The sequence below is a fragment of the Penicillium rubens genome, assembly GCF_028828025.1.
Source record: "Penicillium rubens strain IBT 27055 chromosome Unknown utg000002l_segment0_segment0, whole genome shotgun sequence".
Lineage (NCBI taxonomy): Eukaryota > Fungi > Ascomycota > Eurotiomycetes > Eurotiales > Aspergillaceae > Penicillium > Penicillium rubens.
The window spans coordinates 7440446-7459036 of record NW_026890600.1 but is presented as its reverse complement, the minus strand read 5'-3'; the positions used below and the strand labels follow the sequence as shown (position 1 = coordinate 7459036).

The following is an 18591-nucleotide window of genomic DNA, read 5'->3' as shown; positions in this document are numbered from 1 at the left end:
CTCTCGCCACTCAGTCTCCCATTCTCTTACTGTCTGACAAGCCCCTGGACCAGGCTGTATCTCCTTCCACAACGGATTTTGTTTGTGTTTTATGAAATATAGAGAGGGTTTCCAAGGTTACGAAGAAATAAAGTGTAAAGTGCACATGTACCGTGTATAAAGAACTAACTACAAACATACTTATACTCCGTACTCCGTACAAATTTATATGAAGTATGAACTTGGATCTGTAGCAGACCCACGGACGTCGCCGGGTCCGAGAACAACCAGCTCGACTTCAAGGCTACCGAGGTACTTATCCAAATGCTCAAAATATTACATGCATGATAACATTACAGATTGCAGATTGCAGATTGCAGATTGTTAGTATTGCCGTTTCCAGTGGGGCGTTAATAGCGAAAGTACAGGGTCCAGCGAAGTACGGGGGCACCGCTTTCTGCCCCATTACCATATTCTGATTGGATGTGGGTTGGCCCCTCCAGCTGCATGTCAGACGGCCGACGATGATCATCCTCGAGACGAATGTGATTGCATTGTCGAGATGTGAGAACGGAATTATGTACAATATAGATGCATTAGTTGGAATATTGGAACAGCTATAGATATAGATATAGATATACATTCATCCAGACCTACAGAGACACAAGGTGCAATGATAACTCCTCAATACTCTAACATTTATTAATAATAATATTATATTTGTGGCGTTTTCAGGAGGGTCGACCCGAAGCAGTAGTACCTTAATAGGCAGGTGGGTATGTATCGTTAAAGTGAATTTAATCTGAGATTTGTACAATTTGTATTAGGTACAGACTACTTGTAGTATCAGAGCATATACCCCGTATAGAATGCTATATTGGGAATTATCCATATAACAATATCAAACTTGATCTTCAGGGCCCAGCGAGAGATGATTGCCGAGAGCCGGCGATCAAGTCTTACCCCATCGGTGCTGAGGGATTTGCATGTTAAATTGTTATTGGATATGAATTGTCTGAGATACTCCGTACTACTCAGGACCCAAAAAAAAAGATTAAAAAGAGATTAATCAAAATGTAATTTAACATTAAACGTTAAAACATTTTCAAAAATATAAAACAGAAAAAAAGACAAAACGACAAAGAGAATAAAAGAATAAAACATAAAACTTGTTTTCTATAAAAAAGAAAATGATGACTCAGCGCTGCGTTCGTTCTCCGCAAAAACCGCGGCTCCACTATTCCCCGAATCCGTTGATCGTTTGGGTGCAGAAGGTCGAGATTCCTCTCTCTCTCTCTCTCTCTTTCCTCCTCGATGATTTGCTCTTCTTTTATTGTTTAGATACACTCTAATTCTCTTTACATTTAGGCATTTCCATTTCCGTCTCAAATGTCCTCTCCGCCTTCGCTCCCGCCTTAGTCTATCTTTCCCGTTGCAGCATTCCCCAGGTCTTGTCTACTCATTGGCTTCTCTTCAACCTCTTTCTCTTACCCTTTCTCTCTATTTTACTTCCCTCTCTCCTCTTTCTCTCCACTGTCCCTATATATATTAGGCAATTCTATAACTCTTCCTCCCATCATCCACGGGTGTGCCTCCCGTATCGCATAACCTCTTACCATGGAGGGCTTCGATACTATGGCGATGCCACCATACTTGGCCAGTCCATTGTCACTTGGGAATTTGCAGAGCACCGACTATCTCAATGCGATGTCCGGCCTGGATATGCCGGATCACCGTTCCAACTTCGATTCCGAGACCTTTGTTAGGTGATTAGATCTCCAAGCGGGACGAGAGGGGGTGGATTATCCACTCCGCTCGACTGTGAAATGGGTTTTGCTAATTCCAAGTTAGTGAGGATCTCGCCAACTTTGCGCCTCCTAATCTATCACATCAACTGAGGCGTTTCTCTTCTGCATACGATGACCCTTTCAGCGAGATGGTGGCGCCCTTTGACCCAGCGCCCCAGGAACAACCCCAGGACTCGTCGATCGACCACAACAACAAGCTGTTAAGCTTTTCGATACCGGTATACCACTTCACGCTCCTCGACTATTCCATGCGCCGAACCTCCTTATCGGTGTCGGCGCAGTTGCACGGGATGTTCTTTCTCGCTGAGTCCCCCTATACAACATCCCCTTCAGAAAATGCCCCGCCACAACAAGGTGCCGAGTTGACGTGTTATCGTCGAAATCTGTTCCAAATCACCGGTTCGGTAACATTGCCCCGCGGAATGCGCTATATCATGACCGACCAAGGCGACCGAATCCCCATCCTCGCCCAGGAACTCACCGTATCAGCCACAGAATCCGTGGAAGGAAACCCAGTGAAGATCATCTCGGTGCCGTGGAAGACCCCCTCGGCGGCGGCGGCCAATTCTGGCCCGGCTCCGGAGGAGAACAACCCTAGCACCGGTGCTAAGATTGAGAAGGAACCTCCCCCAATTCCCTTGGACATCATGGCAGGCCAGGATCTGGACTCGGACTATGCAACTTTCCCTATCGCTTGGAAACGCTTACAATTCCGTGTCGCGACGGCCAACAATGGTCGCCGAAAGGAGCTACAGCAACATTTTGTCGTCCGACTCAAGGTGGTCGCGACTTTATCCACTGGTGCAAAGATCCCCATCTCAGAGGTGCAGTCAGGTCCCGTCATCGTTCGTGGCCGCAGCCCACGCAACTTTCAGTCGCGCAAAGATCTCCCTCTCAGCGGGAGTGCTGCTGCTTCGCGAAAGAATGCCCAGGCCAACTCCTCGAATTCTGCCATAAACCGCACGCCAACAAGCGACTCCGTCCCGCGTCGTGCTAGCGTGACTCCAGCCAAGACAAAACCAGCGGCCCAGAGCAGCTCTCCTGAAACCACGTCCGTTCCCCCGCCGAGCATCATGCAGCAGACCAAAGCGACACCGGATTGGACCCCCATCCCGCAGTCCGCATCAAACAATGTCATGTCTCATGTCCCAAAGTCCATGTTTCGTCATTCCAGCCCGGAGCAACTCTCCCAGGCGACGGACTCACATCGCCGGGTCAATTCTACAACAGCGGCCACTGCACCGATCAATTTGTCGTTGCTAGACGAGGAAGAAGGTGGTGACCCTAACCTCCACCTGGAACCAAAGATGGTGTCCCCTTTTGCTGCCGAGTTACCACATCAGCAATCGCTGGGTCTCGACCAATCTGCCCCGCCTTCTAAGATGCGCAAGCTCTCTCATGCTGTCTCTCAGACCCCCTCGCGGAGTGTTGCTTCATCCATGCCATTGCTAGAGCCTGCCAACTTGCCCCAGTCATTCGCATCCTCGCTCCCCTTCCCTAACGAAAGCACTGATCTTCTTTACGAGTACTTTCCTCTCGGCATGGATGACTGGCAAGCCCCCGTCGACGCTGTCTATCGACCACATGTGGTGCATCACACTAATATGCCGGAGATGAAATTTGTGGCCTCTAGAGGCCGGAGCAAACGGTACTTTGCAGCAGAAGATGTGTTCTAAACTCCCTAGTACTGGGATATCGGGCTAACGGTGCCGGGTGTTGTTTGTCTTTCCCTTCTCGCATCTGCATTATCACTCTAGGATGGGGTGTTTCTTGATTTTTTACCTGCTCTTTTTAGACTTGACTTTGTGGTTTCATGGGGAAACACAGAGCCCCAAAACATGATTGATTCCGAGCTGACATACCGAATGTGTTACTGATATTGCTGCGTCATTTGTTTGGGTTGGGGGTTCGGGGGGCGGATGATTTTCTTATCTGTGAATTCGAATCGCGCAAGGCGCAAATAGCGAATGCGGCGTGCTGAGGTGTTTTTTGATTTCATTCTTTTTTTTTTGTTTTGGGGGGTTGATTTAGGGCTTGGATTTACTTGGATTTATTTGGATTACCCACGTTGGACCGGATTGGGATTGGCACTGGGGTCTTTTTATCTCTCTTTCTTTATGCCCTTTTGGTTGTGGTTTAGTTATATCCCATTGTGTCATGATATCACGCTATTCACTTGATCGTGATGGGGCTTCGCTGCAGAGCCCGAGAGAACCTTCATACATGTTCTCATGCCATCAATATATTATAATCCCGTCTCGGGTTGACCACTTGTCTTTCATCTTCCGGAGACGTATAATAGGATTTAATTGAAAGAGTAAGCTCACTCAATGAGTCCGCTTTTGTAATTTCATCAAACTAATGCAAAAGGCATCTGTTTCCGGTATCATAGATATCCGAGTCCATCACCGCCAATAGTCTCCAGATCCGCCTTGATCTCCCATTCCGTCGCACCGACCCGGCCCGCAATCTCAGTCTGTCGCTGCTTGCCCATATTCAGCCATAGACGCAATAGATTACCATCAACCATACCCCGGCCCGCAGCGCCATCACTTTCAATGGCTCGGAAAGCACGCGGGTTCAGACCGGCAGGGTGGTCGACGGTGTTGATTAGCTGAGACTGTAGTGCGGATAGCCGACGGTATGACTCCTCGGCAACCGACGTCACAAGCGCCAAAGACCCGTTTTGCGAAGCGATGAGTACCTGGTGTCTCGCGAAGGTCTCATCCAGGTCCATTCCTTCTTCGGATGATTCGGTGCGCTCCGATGAAACTGCCGTTCGAGGCAGAAGAGTTACCGATGATGCGAAGTTGCCAGTGTAGAATTTACTTCGACTGAGCAGTCGATCGCCGTTGGAGGACTTGGGGTCTTCGGGGTCGTATTGCAGGACATGCAGGTTGCAGTCGCTGTCAGCGACTAGCATATACAGCTTATTCCCGTCAGGGAGGAAGTCCGCTGCCACCACCTCCAGGTATTCGGGGTCTTTGCCGAAGAGTGTCATTCTATATGGCTCCTCCGAGTAGCCGGCGAACCAGAGTCCTTTCACGGCATCTCCCAGGATAACCATACCAGTGCCCTTGAGCTCTTTCGCGACAGTGACGTAGCATTGCATGTCCATGAATGCAACGGGAAGCAGGCTCCCGTCTTCCTTGAGACCTCGGACCATGCACTTTTGTCCCTGGGCCACGATTACGAACCCTTGACCACCGATGCCAGACAGTGCCGTCACTGCACCTTTCACTGACTCCTTGCCGATTAGCTTGAGTTTGTGGCCTGTCTCTGGCTTTTCGGGGTCTGGAGCGACTTTAATCACATCAAAGACATAGATCGTCCCGCGAGCTGGCATATCTTCCCCTTTGACAATGGCGGTCCCGACGACGATAAGATCTCTCCGCTCGTGCGTATTCTCCGAAACCTCAATGTTCACATTTTTCACTGCTGTCACCTGTTCATCGGGATCCAGAGGATAACTATAAATATTAGTATTCGGGCTCATCATGCCTCGAGCTTTGTTGGAGTTCTACCTGTCAATGATGGTCCATGTCTTGGGACTGACGACCTTGATGCTGCTTTCGGGTATTTTCGGGCAGAATGATAGCTCTTGGTATAAATTAGCACAGCATGATGGGAAACGCTTCAAGCAATCACAAACCTTCATTCCGCCACTCAGGGTGCAGGTCATCACCCTCCGGCAACTTGAAGTCTCCTTCGCGGCTTGTGCCGAGAACATATGTCTCAGAAGACGTAGAGTAGGCCAAGAAATCGACTTGCTCTTCAATTGGAACTTTGCGCAACGTCCACGGATAGTCAAATTGAGTTTGGGAAGGTAGTTGACAAGCCCGGACACAGTTCTACAAAAGGAGAATTAGTAAATGTAGATCGCATCACAACTGTGGATAAAGAGTCTCACCTGAGAATCAACATAAATGAAGCCATTGTCACGCCCAGTATCCACCGAGTTAAATGAACTTAGCCAACGTGTAAAGCCTCCTCTAAGACGAATGATGTGCGGGGAGCTCTTTGCTGTCCTAAACACAAAGCTTGATGAAGCTCCCGGCATAAATATGGTGCTAAACCCTGAGATATTAGGAAGGATCCTCAACGGCCTCAACCGCTGTTGCTTCTGTATTTGAGATGATGCCTCCCCTGAAGGGCTTTTTGGTAGAACATGATTTGAGTCTCGGAATAATTGCAAACGAGACGACCCATGGCCATCATTTGCTGGGATTAGGCTTGGTTTGTAGAACACAAGGTCGTCATTTTCGGTTCGAACCTAGAATGGTTGAGTTAGATACCAAAAAAGCCACGGACTGACAAAGATTTCTTACAATCAGATAAGGTGAAAGACCAGAACTATCACCAAGGTCGGCAACAACAAATTCTGTCATGGTTTCGCGAGTATTGGATCGTTTGGGCGGCTCGGTCGACAATACGGGTGGTAAGCAGTCGACGCCTTCAATGATCGCGATCAACTTCATGCCAGAAAGTCGGAAGATCTGTGATGTGAATCAGAACCAGTGCTTTGAATGTTCTTTTCGCGACGACCTACCGATAACGTATACTCCAGATTCAACAGGAATAGAAGCACCTCATCTTCTGAAGAGTCCTTCGACGATGAGTTTGCAATGCTGAATGACTGTGAATTATCGTGATAAAGGCATCCGGAGCGCCATCGTGACGAGCTAATCTCACTCGAAAGCGACACTTCATCGAGATCACCACTTTCATCTGCCTGTAGGAGCAATACTGATGAATCATCCCGAATAATCACAAGATAAGGATCTATAAAGCTTGCGCTCGCAGCCACGCGTTCATCACTGGTGTCTTCATCCCAAACGGGATAGATTTGTGACAGTCCGAGGTCTGTAGAGGTTCAACATTAGCGCATGTAATGCTTTCTAGCACGCTGGAGTAGAATGCACCTATGTCATAGCTTCTGACTTCATTTCGCAAAACCTGAACTAGACGAGTATTGCCTGCCAAAGATCCAATATCAACCGTGCAATCTTCGTTTGGGTTGAACTCCGGTGCCTTAAAAGGTTTCAAGCTTTGTTCTTCCACGATGAAGACCTCGTTTACCTCCTGCTCCGAATCCGTAGACCGAGAGATAACCACATATTGACAAGACGGGTTGTCTGTGCTGGAAGCCCCTCTCCTTTTTGTAACGCTAGCTGACCAAACAGCATCCGCATCATCGACTTTCAGAGACATGGTCGTCAAAGGATCAATTTCGCGCTTGATGACTACCAAGCCACCGCCTCTGTCTGATCCTTGAGATGCCACCAACTCCAATTCTGCAGCAACAGTTCCTGTTGTAGCTTGGCTTTTTCGATTGGTATTCGAGAAAGCTTTGCCCAAAGTGATGTCCCTCAGTGGGCCAATGCTAGAAAGTTTGTCATTTAGCCGAAAGTTATAAAATTCGGGGGTTGAACTGTCGGTTCCCATGCGATTGTCGACTTGTATCGGCCCAGGCGCCGAGGAATAAAGGTCGTCATCCTCCATCTGGTCATCCTCATCCGAAAGATCATCAAGACCATCAGCTGTCTGTTTTGACTCAAGCCGGGCTTTCCTAGTAGAGGCGGATGTATGCGACCATTCTAGGAGCACCGAGTCGGCGTCTTCGCTGCCGATGAAAACGTTTCCATCCCCGAGACAAGTGGAACATGACGCGGCCGACTTCAAGATATCTCCACCTGCATACGCTGGAAGAGAGTGAACAGTAATGCCGGAGACAGACCGACCATCAAGTTTGAATTTGATCAATGCCATGTTGCCGGATGCAAGTGCTAGGAGTAGATCGCCGCTATCACCACCCAGTCGCTCAACCACGCAACCTTCGAGGCGGAACGCCAAGTCCGATTGGTCGGTCATTGAAAATGAAGAAACCTGCCTTGAAAATTCGTTGACTCCCACCGCATTGGTTTTACCGGCCTGGTCCACATGAACAATTTCATTTGAGCCAAGAAGCAAGGCACCTCCTACTGGAAGTGGGAGTGCCACGACCTTGAACAGATCACTAGGAAGACGAGATACCGAAAGAAGGGTGGTAGAAGCTCGCTGCTCAAGGTCCAGCGTAAACACAGCGTAGAATACAACGTCCTTTCTTTCATGAAGAAGGGCAGTAGAGGTTGCGACTTGGGAATATAAAATTCCAAATGTCGGCTCCCTGTATTCGTATAGGAACGCAAGACTTATGGGGTGTAGCAATGAAGGATCCAAGGCAGTCAATGGCAGGACAAAAGACGAGGAGTAGGGCGTTTGGTGGTCTGGTTCTTCTTTTCTCTTCTCAATCTGTGCTCCTCCGCCAGAGTTCTGACTTGGGCGTTCTCCGTCAAGTTCCGAATCGTAGTCATCCATCACCAAATCATCACCCGCCTGATGAAAGGGCAAAATCGCAAGGTTGCGAATTCCGAAGTTGTACACCGCGCATCTACTGCTTGGGTCAACGCTCAAAATGCTCCCACACCGGCTCAGATCAGGCACCCAGGGGCTGCGAGTCAGATCATCCCGCTCGTAGTAATGGATGGAAATTGTTGATATCCCGCGACGCTCAGGGTCCCACTCAATCAAGCTGAGCTTGGCATTGCGGACTGCTATCAATATGGCTTCTCCGCCACTCCTGGTGTTCAAGATTTTCACGCGGCTTAAATCAGTCACGGTTCCGGACAGTGGGTATTCTTTTTCCAGCACTAATTTCGTTTCTGGCTGAGAGGATTGCGAAGAAAGAGGCTCTGGAACTTCCTTCTGTGGTTGAGAGGAGACGATCTTAACGAGAGAGAAGACCTGCAATAGAGAGGTTCTGACAACAACCAAATTGCTGGCGGTTGCTGAGATGAAAGGAACTGCCAAAGCATGGGTGACCCCCGTTGGGGGTAATAGCTCTGTGTAACACTGCATTTGAAGATTTCGTCCGCCGTCAAAGCTCGTAAAAGGCTTGATACCGCTAGAAAACCACCAATGAGCTAAATTGTGTTTTTGATATGGCCTGAGATGCACATTGCAATTGCAAACCTCGGAGCGGAAAACTGAGAATGCGAAGCCTTGTAAGCAAAAAGAGAGATGACGCAAATAAAAGCTTTAATACAAAAACGAGAGGTGATCAAGATCAAGATCAAGATTGATCTCTACCTTGTGTAGTTCAAGTTTGTAGCTCCTTTGAAGCGGAAACAAAGCGGAGATGGGAGCGGGTCAGCTGACTGGTCTGGCAGAATCAAACGGTCAACATATTCTGCCTGATAAATCCTACCGCCATTTTGCTGTAAAGATCAAATTGGTTTAGCGTCGAATAACCAATGACGACACAGGCGATCGCCAGCTTCGGGAGGGAAGCTGGAATCTTGATTTGATATTATTGTAAGTCTCATTCCTGGCACCCCTTCAGGATTTTGCTAGGGTTGTCGATGCAAACCTCATAACAAATGTGCAAAGTGTGAACTGCTATCCTTCAATATGGCACTCCTTCAGACTTCCCTCATCTGGGCTGTGTATGGGGTGGTGGTAGCTATTCTACTGGCAGTGGCGTCAGTGTTTATCTATGTCTACCAAACCCCCCGCGACCGATCTCCTTCAGTCACCCTGGCTTGCATCATATCTATTACTAGTCTTCTCGCAACAGTGCTCTTGCTTCCTGTCGATGTCGCTTTAGTGTCATCGACTACGTCGTCCAAATTAGGCCAGCGAAAGGACTGGGCAACGCAGGATGTGGTGGACAGAATCACTTATTCCTTGACCATCATCTACTATTTTCTCTACTCCTTGGATGCCTTACTCTGTCTTCTGGTCATTCCATTCACATATTTCTGGTATGAGGAATATGACGAGGTCGCGAGCGAGGAGGGGAACCAAACTCTGGGCCAACGGATTTGGGGTGCTCTTAAATACACGCTCTCGTTCGTTGCGGTCGTCCTGATCTTGTTCCTAGTTGGTTTCTTCGTCCCAGTGTCACGGGGAAAGAATGACATGGATCTGGATTACTTCAAGCGCTTACTGACTGAAAACCGTAAGTATTCGAGTATTCTGGCATTGGGCAGAACTGTGAAACTGATATGACTCTGAAAAGATGGCGAGCGTGCTCTCACATTTGCTCTTGGCCTGTTGATGACAATTGGGCTCTGTCTTTATGTCGTATACACATCCGTGGGACTGGCCCTTCTGCCAATCAGCTTGATGAAGACTGCACCATCAATTTCTAGTGCTACCTTGCGAGCGAGCACTACCCAACAACTTGACATAAACCAAGAGCGGCAACGGCAGCTTGAGGGACGATGTGCCGGAGACCCCGAGCTTCTGTCCTCCAAGGACCGCCGAGAACTAGATACACTGGTGCGGGAAGAGAGGACCCTGATCCGGCGCCAACGTCTAGCCGAAGAATCCCAAGGCGGAGGCCGCAGCTGGTTGATAAGGGCATGGTACAAACTCGGGGCAGTGTTGCGTCCCTTCAAGCTCCTGGGAGGTATCTTGCTGCTATTCATTGCCTTTCTCACGTGGGTATCGATGCTCTTAACGGCAATCGACAAAGCAAAAAACTCGATCTGCAAGCATCGTTGTGGATACATCCTCGCACATGTCAACATCTTTAACCCCATCAACTGGGCGCTTGTTAAATCCGCCAGGTTTTTCCCCTTTGACTACGGTATCTTTACCGCCCTTGTATTACTGTTTTTCTCCAGTTCTGTGGTCGGAATTGCCGTGGTCGGAATCCGCTTCCTATGGATTAGGATTTTCCAAATCAGACATGGCCACACATCTCCCCAGGCTCTACTCCTAGCCACCGCCATGTTGATGCTGATCATTTTAGCACTTAATTATTCCATTTCGATGGTAGTCGCCCCCCAGTATGCCACATTCGGCCCACAGACATTCTGTGATCGTGCCCCGGGAGCTTTCACCAGAAATCCAGATTGTTCAAACAGCAAAGAACTTATCAAGCCATGCTCAGAGTTGGCAAAGAATCCTGCTGCGCAGCAAGTTTGCACGCCCAGTGTCGTGAGCACATTCTTGAACCGAGTCACCCTGAACTACCCATTCTTTGGAGTGGTGTTCTTTTGGGCTCAGTTCTTCTTCCTAGGCAAGTCTTTTCTCGTTCCGTTCCCACCGGAATTCCATCTTCGCATTGATCTAACACCAACACCGCAGGCTTATATCTAATTGTCTTTGTTACTTCCCTTCTCCGTTCACCCCAGTTGGACGAAGCCCAACTCGATGAAGATGCGGAGGAAGCCGAGGAGGAAGGGTTATTGGCCAATACCGGCAGACGCTTCAACGCCAGCTGGCAAGACATAACAGGGAGAGCTGCCCGGAGTGAACGATCTCGAGGATAATCACCAAGGCCTTAGAAATGATGGTGACTACCAGAGAAATCAACTTGTAGTCCTTTGCCTGCAATGATGAATGGTGATACTTTCAGCTGTCTCCTATGAATGTCATGAAGGATTTCAACGGCCTTTCTCTTTACTTGTAGTAAGTACATTTAGTTAATTAGTTAATTTTTTTCTTCTCTTTTTTGGCCATCATATAAGTGAGGAAGTACATAATGGATGGCTTTTGCATATTGATTCAATTCCTGTCTTGGAAGATTGGTCTTCAGAAGGGATAGGGTAACATAACCTCATAATTCATAAACATCGTGTCGCTCATGTGCTTAAATCTTCATTTGATCGTTTAACAAGGCGAGAGCATTTTGGAAAGCCTTTACTACTTCCACATCTTTAGATAGATGAGCGATCAGTCTTTGTGATCCTAAGAGGACAAAGGGGGACTCACAATGCTTCTTTTTGTTTTCCACATTGACTTCGGAATTTTGGACGTGCTGCATTTGGGTCTTGAACCTGTGGATAATTAATTATGTGTCCGTTATCTTAAGCCAAAGCTGGATTGATTGAACCTTTTCAAAGCCCTGTTCTCGTCTTGCGAAACGGTAGTTTGAGACCATGCCATGAAAACCTACCAGTTGCTCAGACACGAAATTGTAAGTAGGGCGTGTTTTTAGAACTTACCTCAAGAAGCTTGGCCGTTTCAACACGAAGATTCTCTTCTACTCGGCCATGTTCCTCCATTGCATCGGCATATTTCCCCTGGAGTTGTTCCCAGTTGCAGTCCTCGAGTCCTTGTGTCAACCCAGAGACAAGTGGGATCTCATCATAGATAGGGGCAGGTGTAGGAGCTTGGATCGGTGATTGCGGTGAGCGAGGGCTTTTGTTCTCTTGGAAGCTCCCACTGCCCGAGCTTTTGCTTCCTTGACTGCCTCGGGGTGACATTGTCCCCGGTCGAGGAATCTTGCTGGGCTTGTTTGGTGTTGACTGCATACTGAATTGGTTGGCTTGGTATGAAGATATGTCAGAGCAAAGCCATATCAGAACGAACGATTGTTTCAGTGGAATTTGGAGTCGCTTTTTGTTTTGATTCGTGGATGTTTCAAAGGTTCCTATCGAAAACGGGAGATAAGATTGCGATAACGGATCAGGTGACGTCGACAAGTGCATGTGCACATCATCCCGTCTTTTCTCCTCTTCCTTTCTCTAAGGATTGGCTAAAGATGACTTGAGGCCGCTCATATCCTTTATCTCAGCATATTATTTGAGTCATGTGGGATTTGAATCTCCTTGATGACCCCTTCTCACCCCGCTATATGGTTCTCGGCGACTCAAGTAGCACCCATAATTATCCTGGAACGCAACATGGAAATGCCCCTTACGCTCTCAGAAAACCGCTCAAAATAAAATCGAATTGTCTGCGATGAGCTGCTCTATATGCTCACGTGCCCCTCATTCCCGCCTTTCTTTCCACTGTCCGACATGTGCCCGCAATCAGCTATATCAACTACGAATCGACAGTACCCAAGTTCTTCTGGAGAAAGAAGTCCTTGGAAAGCAAATCGAAAGCGCCGTTACATGTGGTAGCCCTTGGGATAAGCCTTCCCCACATGCACAAGACCTGCTCGATACAGACAAAGCTTGCTCTCCACGCTGGGTCCTCCAAACGATAAGCACTCGACATGCAGTGTCTTTGGCAAAGAGAGAATTGGTTTCGCATCAGCTTGAGGCTTTGAAAATAGAGGTAGAAGCCAAAAAAGCCAAGATTGCAAAGCAAAAAGAAGTCCTAGCAAGAAGACGGTCAGATGCTGAATCTGCCAATTTCCAACTAGAAGAGCGGGAAACTGGAATCTTGGCGGGCGTTCAAAATACCAGCAAACGGGTGGAACATGTTTGGCATTCCCTTCATAGCAAGACGGCGGAGTCACGTATTTATCTTTGTCGAGAAGTCGCCAATATATATGGCCTCCGGAAGGCTACGAAGAAGGGCCAAGGTCGGGAGACATACGTACTTGGGTGTGGTTTTATTGTCGACCTGAGGGATATGAATGGCAAGTCCACACCGTCCCGAGGTGGCTTTCAAGCAGTCATTCATCCCGTGGCATACTAACAGGGCGGGTACAGGTATTCCACATGAACAGATATCCACGTCTTTTTCTAACATCGCTCATCTTCTGATCATTGTCTCACACTATCTCTCCTTGAGGCTTCCCGCCGAAATTACACTCCCTCACAAAAACCATCCCGCGCCTACGATCTACACCCCCTCAGCATCATACCGGTCACGCGACGGTCACGATGGAGCTGATTACCAGTCTTCGAGTCCAGCTGCATCAAGGACGGTGGACCCGCGCATCCACACACCACGCCCGCGGCCTCTCTTTATCGACAAGCCTCTACCCCGGTTAGCGAAGGAGGATCCCGCAACATATGCCTTCTTTCTTGAAGGAGCCACCCTGCTGGCATGGAACGTTGCATGGTTATGTCGAACGCAAGGGATAAACCTCTCATCGGACTCTTGGGAGGAAGTCTGTGATATTGGGAAGAGTTTGTGGCAACTTCTAGTTGCTCCGCCAGCACACCCTTCCACTCTGCTGCGAGCTTTTGCCGGGAGAGACACGCAGACACAAATGAAATCTGCCAAGGACTCTCCCAAAACCACGATTCAGCGAACAACTTCCTTTCCCATGTTGGGTCACTATTCTCATGGCACGGCACATTCTTTCCTGGGAGCATCGGAAGGAGTTGAATTCATGCGAATATGGAAACTCCCAACCCCAACCAAGATTGTGGATAAATTGAAGTCCAACCTTCTAGGGGAAATGGCCAGTGCTGAATGGGAATTGCTAGAAGAAAAAGAATGGGATGATACGGTCGTGGATTCTCCTCCTCAGTCATCTGTCCGGCAAAGTGGCAAGGTCATTGTCCCGTCTCAATCCGGATCGGTGGAAATAAACAGAACTTCAAAAACACGTTCTGGGAGGACTCAAGGCAATGAGGAAGCCTCTTCCCGACCTAAGGGTACCAAAGGATGGACTAAGGTAGCAGGTAGAGGACATGAATGAGTCTTAAGTATTTATTCCATGTCATGTACTCCGTACATCACACACATCCATGTCATTTTCCTTTCTTCATCAAATCCCAGGACCTGTATCGCCCACGTGGGAGATGACTAAGCTAGGAGCTCAGGGAATCCAGACTCACGTTATCCAAGAAAGCCACCCTAAGCCTCTTTTGTTTCTTTTTAAAGATATAATATCTCTCTATGTTTCATCTTCCTGGTCTACCATCTTGGCGCAATACCTCGTCTTAAACCCAATTGCTTGACCTAGATCCCTACGTTAGCGGAACATTCCCCTCCAACCGGGGATGTGGTTACAGCTCAACGGATTTGAGATAACAAGATGCAGAATGCCCAAGACTGGCACACTGCAAATGTCTTACCGTCAGGTTAGCTATCTTTGCAAATTTGATCGTGATTGGTTACTAACTATTCTCCGAGCAGACTTGAAGCGTGCCCTCTCCGCAATTTCAGAAATCCCCGATGCTCTCTTGCGAGCAGAACTCCTTCGGCGAGATGGAGCTTCAGATGATACACCGGCATGCGGATCCAAGCAGCGGGGGGCCTATAACACCCCGTTGCATGTCATGGCACTGTTCCTCATCCTTGGGCTGAGTACATTCGGTATGCACTGGCTTCTCCTGCATCTCTCAAGTTGGCCATTACTAATGCTGAAACTATAATAGCTTGCTCTTTTCCGGTTTTGGCGCGCCGTTTCCCTCGTCTCCCCATTCCTCGTCGGTTCCTCTTTATATCAAGACATTTTGGAACGGGCGTATTGATTGCCACGGCATTCGTCCATCTGCTCCCCACTGCATTCGTCTCTCTGACCGATCCATGTCTCCCCCGGTTTTGGAGCCAAACTTATCGCGCTATGGCAGGATTCGTTGCGATGATATCGGTCTTTGCAGTCGTTATCGTGGAAATGTTCTTCGCAATGAAAGGTGCAAAGCATGTGCACGGAAGCGAGCATGATAATCTCATTGGCGAGGTTGGGTGTGACTCAATACCTGATGGGGGAAATCCAGTCGATTACTCGGGGCTAGAGGCCCCGCAGGTTTCAGATAATATCTATTTAGATAGCATGGGACATAGCTCCAAGTCGCGGGCGACGAGAGCTGGCTCGTCCCATGAATCGGACGGCCATCACCTGGCAACCTCATCCCCGGATAAAGAGGACGATGAGGACGACCTTGATGAGCTGGATGACTACATGGATGACGACGGACTTATCAGTGGACAGACAGCCCATTCTGCGCAGTCACGGCCTGTCCACCGACATCGACCCCGTGTAAGCGAAAGCCACCGACAGCAGACTGACAGAGATGCGCCAATCCAGAATCCGCAACGTCAGCTACTACAATGTCTCCTTTTGGAGGCTGGCATCTTGTTTCACAGCATCTTCATCGGCATGGCGCTCAGTGTTGCGACTGGCACCTCCTTCGTTGTCCTATTAATTGCAATCAGTTTTCATCAGACCTTTGAAGGTTTCGCCCTAGGGTCTCGGATTGCGTCGCTCATACCGGATCTGTTCGCTCCGACTTCAATGAAACCATGGCTTATGTCACTGGCATACGGAACGACAACTCCCCTTGGCCAAGCTATCGGTTTGGTTCTACACAATCTCTACGATCCTGCTAGCGCAACAGGTCTGCTGATGGTCGGCATCACCAATGCCATCAGCAGCGGTCTTTTGCTCTTTGCGGGGCTGGTGGAACTCCTCGCCGAGGACTTCCTGAGTGAGTCGAGTTATGAGACCCTCAGAGGTAGGCGACGTGTTGAGGCTTGTGTGTCTGTTGCCTGCGGCGCTCTCCTAATGGCATTCGTCGGGGCCTTTGCTTGAGAGCCTTAATTATTGTTCGGTGGGATTTCTTCATGATGCCTGATAGATTAACGAAGCGAGCGACTTTTCCTTTGAATGTATACCAGGTTAATAACACTCTTATTTATCCATGGATTTCAGGCATTTGTATGTGGATATCCCGGAGGGTACTCAAGAAACACATGCAGCGCATGAAACACACTTGATTCATCCTCGCGCCGACCTAATTAATCGAGCGGGACTACCCACTGCAACGCTCGGGGCCTGTATATCCCGTTTCACCACGGAGCCAGCACCGATGGAACATCCGTGGCCGATGGTGACTCCAGCCAAGATCGTCACATTAGCTCAATCCAGCAATCATCGCCAATGACAAGGGTCCCGTAAACTCCAGTCCTTTATGGGCTTTTCGCGCTTCGATCCCCGTCTCGCGTTCTCCCGTGATGATGTTGACATTAGGCCCAATCATGACGTTGTTCCCAACGGAAACTAAGCCACAGTCCAGGACAGTGAGACAGTCAGGGATTTTGGTTAGATTTGATTCTTTTTTCTTTACAAGTTCGAGTCGAAGAAAGTTGGCGTAGAATCCGCTACCTATACTGATATTGCAACTGTAATCCACGAATAACTTCAACGAGTCGAGATAGAAATGGCAATATAATACGAACTGAATGCCTTGACGTTGAAATGCTGGAAGATCGACCCTCAAACTCGACTCTTCTCTTCATCCGAGACAAATACGAAGCAACCAGTGGAATTCAGGGTATAAACACACAAGGATATCTCATTAACTATTCTAGATACCGAGAAAATGGGTACTGATACTGCAAATGTTCATCGCTGCAGGATGGGGTATGTCTGCAGAAAATCACCGAGTATCTGCCCCGTCAAAACTGAACTTGGTATTTCACATGCAAAGATCGAAGGTCGTTTCACATCCCTGTTTTTTTTTATCAACAGAGTTTACTCTTTAAATGGACTCAATCACCAGGGCGCTTGCACCACCACCTCCGTTACAGATACCAACGCAGCCAAGCTTGCCCCCCTTGGCGTTCAAGACACCGAGCAGGGTAGACACAATACGAGCACCACTGGCCCCGAGAGGGTGTCCAATTGCAACCGCACCACCGTGGATGTTGACCTTGTCCTCGGTGAGACCAAGGAGCTTCAGATTGGCAAGAGCCACAACACTGAATGCCTCGTTGATCTCAAAGGCATCGATGGAGTCCTGTGTCACACCGGCGTGCTTCAGGGCCTTGGGAATAGCTAAAGCAGGAGCAGTGGTGAACTTGCTGGGCTTTTGCTCGGCATCACCCCAACCCAGGATCTTGGCAATAGGCTTGAGGCCGAGCTCCTTCACCTTAGCCTCGGAAACCAAGACAACGGCGGCGGAACCGTCGTTCAGGGGTGAAGAGTTGGGGGCGGTCACGGTTCCAGTGCCAGGGATGAAGGCGGGCTTCATGGCGCGGAGCTTCTCAGGATTGAGCTAAAAGCCGTGAGGAATGGTTAGTCAAAAGCCAACAATAATTTGACGCAGACAAGATGTACACACATTCTTGGGCTCATCATCCTGGGAAACAGTCACACCAGGCTTGCCACGGAAGCCGGGGATCTCAATAGGGGCAATCTCGTAGTCGAAAGCACCGGCCTTCTGGGCAGCCTGGGCCTTCTCGTAGCTGCGGATAGCATAGTCATCCTGCTGGGCACGGTTGAAACCGTGGTCCTCAGCGCACTCCTCGGCCGCAACACCCATGAGATCCTGCTTGCCGTAGGCATCAGTCAAACCATCCTTCTGGATACCGTCAACCAGGGTCTGGCTGCCAAACTTGGTACCGCTGCGAGAGGTTTGCAGGTAGTGAGGGGTGTTCGACATGGACTCAGTTCCACCAGCGACAACAACATTGGCATTTCCGGTCATGATAGTCTGAGCACCGAGAATAATGGCCTTCAGGCCAGAAGCGCAGACCTTGTTGACAGTGGTGCAGACGGTAGACTCGGTAAGGCCAGCACCGATGGCGCACTGTCTGGCGGGGTTCTGTCCAACACTATAAACGAAAATATGTCAGTCTCAATTGCGCTAGAGTATGTAGTAAAGTTAACTCACCCAGCAGACAAAACGTTACCGAAGAAGACTTCTTCGACATCAGAGGCATTGATGCCCTCAGCCCGCTCGACAGCCGCTGTAAAGTACTATTAGCATTGAAGGTAGGTAGAATATAGTTTGATATGCCGTACCCTTGATGGCATGTGCACCAAGCTGAGGAGCAGTCAAGCTAGAAAGGGAGCTACAGTAACCAATGTCAGATCAAGTCTTCAGGGGGGGGGGGAAGGAAGAATATAGGAATGCTCACCCCAGGAAAGAGCCCACGGGGGTACGGGCAGTAGAAACAATGTAGACAGGAGGAAGAGAAGACATTTTGGAAGGGGGAAAAGCAGAAGTAGAGAATATAGGAATATACAGAAGTCGAGAGAAGTGGGAAATAATCCAGATCAAAGAGGGAGGGGCATCTATAAGAGTGAAATTGTATGGTGGGGAGTGAGGAGCTGTACGGTGTAGGCACGAGTACTCCGAAAAACGCTCGGACCAAGTGAAAGTTGAGATCCTCAACT

At 48.8% G+C, this 18591-nt stretch overlaps 8 protein-coding genes across 8 annotated transcripts; 4 read left to right on the top strand and 4 right to left on the bottom strand.

The window, feature by feature from the left end:
• Nucleotides 1-1596: 1596 nt before the first annotated feature.
• N7525_005255 (acid phosphatase phoG-Penicillium chrysogenum) lies at nt 1597-3463 on the top strand (the record flags this gene model as incomplete). Its single annotated transcript, XM_002564970.2, has 2 exons — nt 1597-1745; nt 1831-3463. 2 exons carry the CDS (start codon nt 1597-1599, stop codon nt 3461-3463), a joined length of 1782 nt encoding a protein of 593 aa, XP_002565016.1.
• Nucleotides 3464-4173: 710 nt separating this feature from the next.
• N7525_005254 (cleavage/polyadenylation factor CFT1) lies at nt 4174-8684 on the bottom strand (the record flags this gene model as incomplete). Its single annotated transcript, XM_002564971.2, has 7 exons — nt 4174-5257; nt 5312-5387; nt 5440-5638; nt 5698-6060; nt 6116-6283; nt 6337-6650; nt 6710-8684. The coding sequence occupies 7 exons, from the start codon at nt 8682-8684 to the stop codon at nt 4174-4176; spliced, it is 4179 nt and encodes a 1392-aa protein (XP_002565017.2).
• Nucleotides 8685-9236: 552 nt separating this feature from the next.
• On the top strand, nt 9237-10934 carry N7525_005253 (uncharacterized protein; the record flags this gene model as incomplete). Its single annotated transcript, XM_061213341.1, has 2 exons — nt 9237-9786; nt 9847-10934. 2 exons carry the CDS (start codon nt 9237-9239, stop codon nt 10932-10934), a joined length of 1638 nt encoding a protein of 545 aa, XP_061070362.1.
• Nucleotides 10935-11427: 493 nt separating this feature from the next.
• N7525_005252 (uncharacterized protein) lies at nt 11428-12091 on the bottom strand (the record flags this gene model as incomplete). Its single annotated transcript, XM_061213340.1, has 4 exons — nt 11428-11492; nt 11550-11614; nt 11671-11729; nt 11783-12091. 4 exons carry the CDS (start codon nt 12089-12091, stop codon nt 11428-11430), a joined length of 498 nt encoding a protein of 165 aa, XP_061070361.1.
• Nucleotides 12092-12521: 430 nt separating this feature from the next.
• Nucleotides 12522-14163, top strand: N7525_005251 (Atg14 domain-containing protein; the record flags this gene model as incomplete). The annotated part of the gene is made up of 2 exons (XM_061213339.1): nt 12522-13184; nt 13240-14163. The coding sequence occupies 2 exons, from the start codon at nt 12522-12524 to the stop codon at nt 14161-14163; spliced, it is 1587 nt and encodes a 528-aa protein (XP_061070360.1).
• A 339-nt stretch (nt 14164-14502) lies between these two features.
• On the top strand, nt 14503-16002 carry N7525_005250 (putative ZIP family zinc transporter; the record flags this gene model as incomplete). The annotated part of the gene is made up of 3 exons (XM_061213338.1): nt 14503-14548; nt 14604-14783; nt 14846-16002. 3 exons carry the CDS (start codon nt 14503-14505, stop codon nt 16000-16002), a joined length of 1383 nt encoding a protein of 460 aa, XP_061070359.1.
• Nucleotides 16003-16324: 322 nt separating this feature from the next.
• N7525_005249 (sugar O-acetyltransferase) lies at nt 16325-16709 on the bottom strand (the record flags this gene model as incomplete). The annotated part of the gene is made up of 2 exons (XM_061213337.1): nt 16325-16575; nt 16685-16709. The coding sequence occupies 2 exons, from the start codon at nt 16707-16709 to the stop codon at nt 16325-16327; spliced, it is 276 nt and encodes a 91-aa protein (XP_061070358.1).
• Nucleotides 16710-16951: 242 nt separating this feature from the next.
• On the bottom strand, nt 16952-18397 carry erg10B (acetyl-CoA C-acetyltransferase; the record flags this gene model as incomplete). The annotated part of the gene is made up of 5 exons (XM_061213336.1): nt 16952-17467; nt 17534-18026; nt 18086-18161; nt 18217-18266; nt 18333-18397. 5 exons carry the CDS (start codon nt 18395-18397, stop codon nt 16952-16954), a joined length of 1200 nt encoding a protein of 399 aa, XP_061070357.1.
• Between the last annotated feature and the right edge of the window lie 194 nt (nt 18398-18591).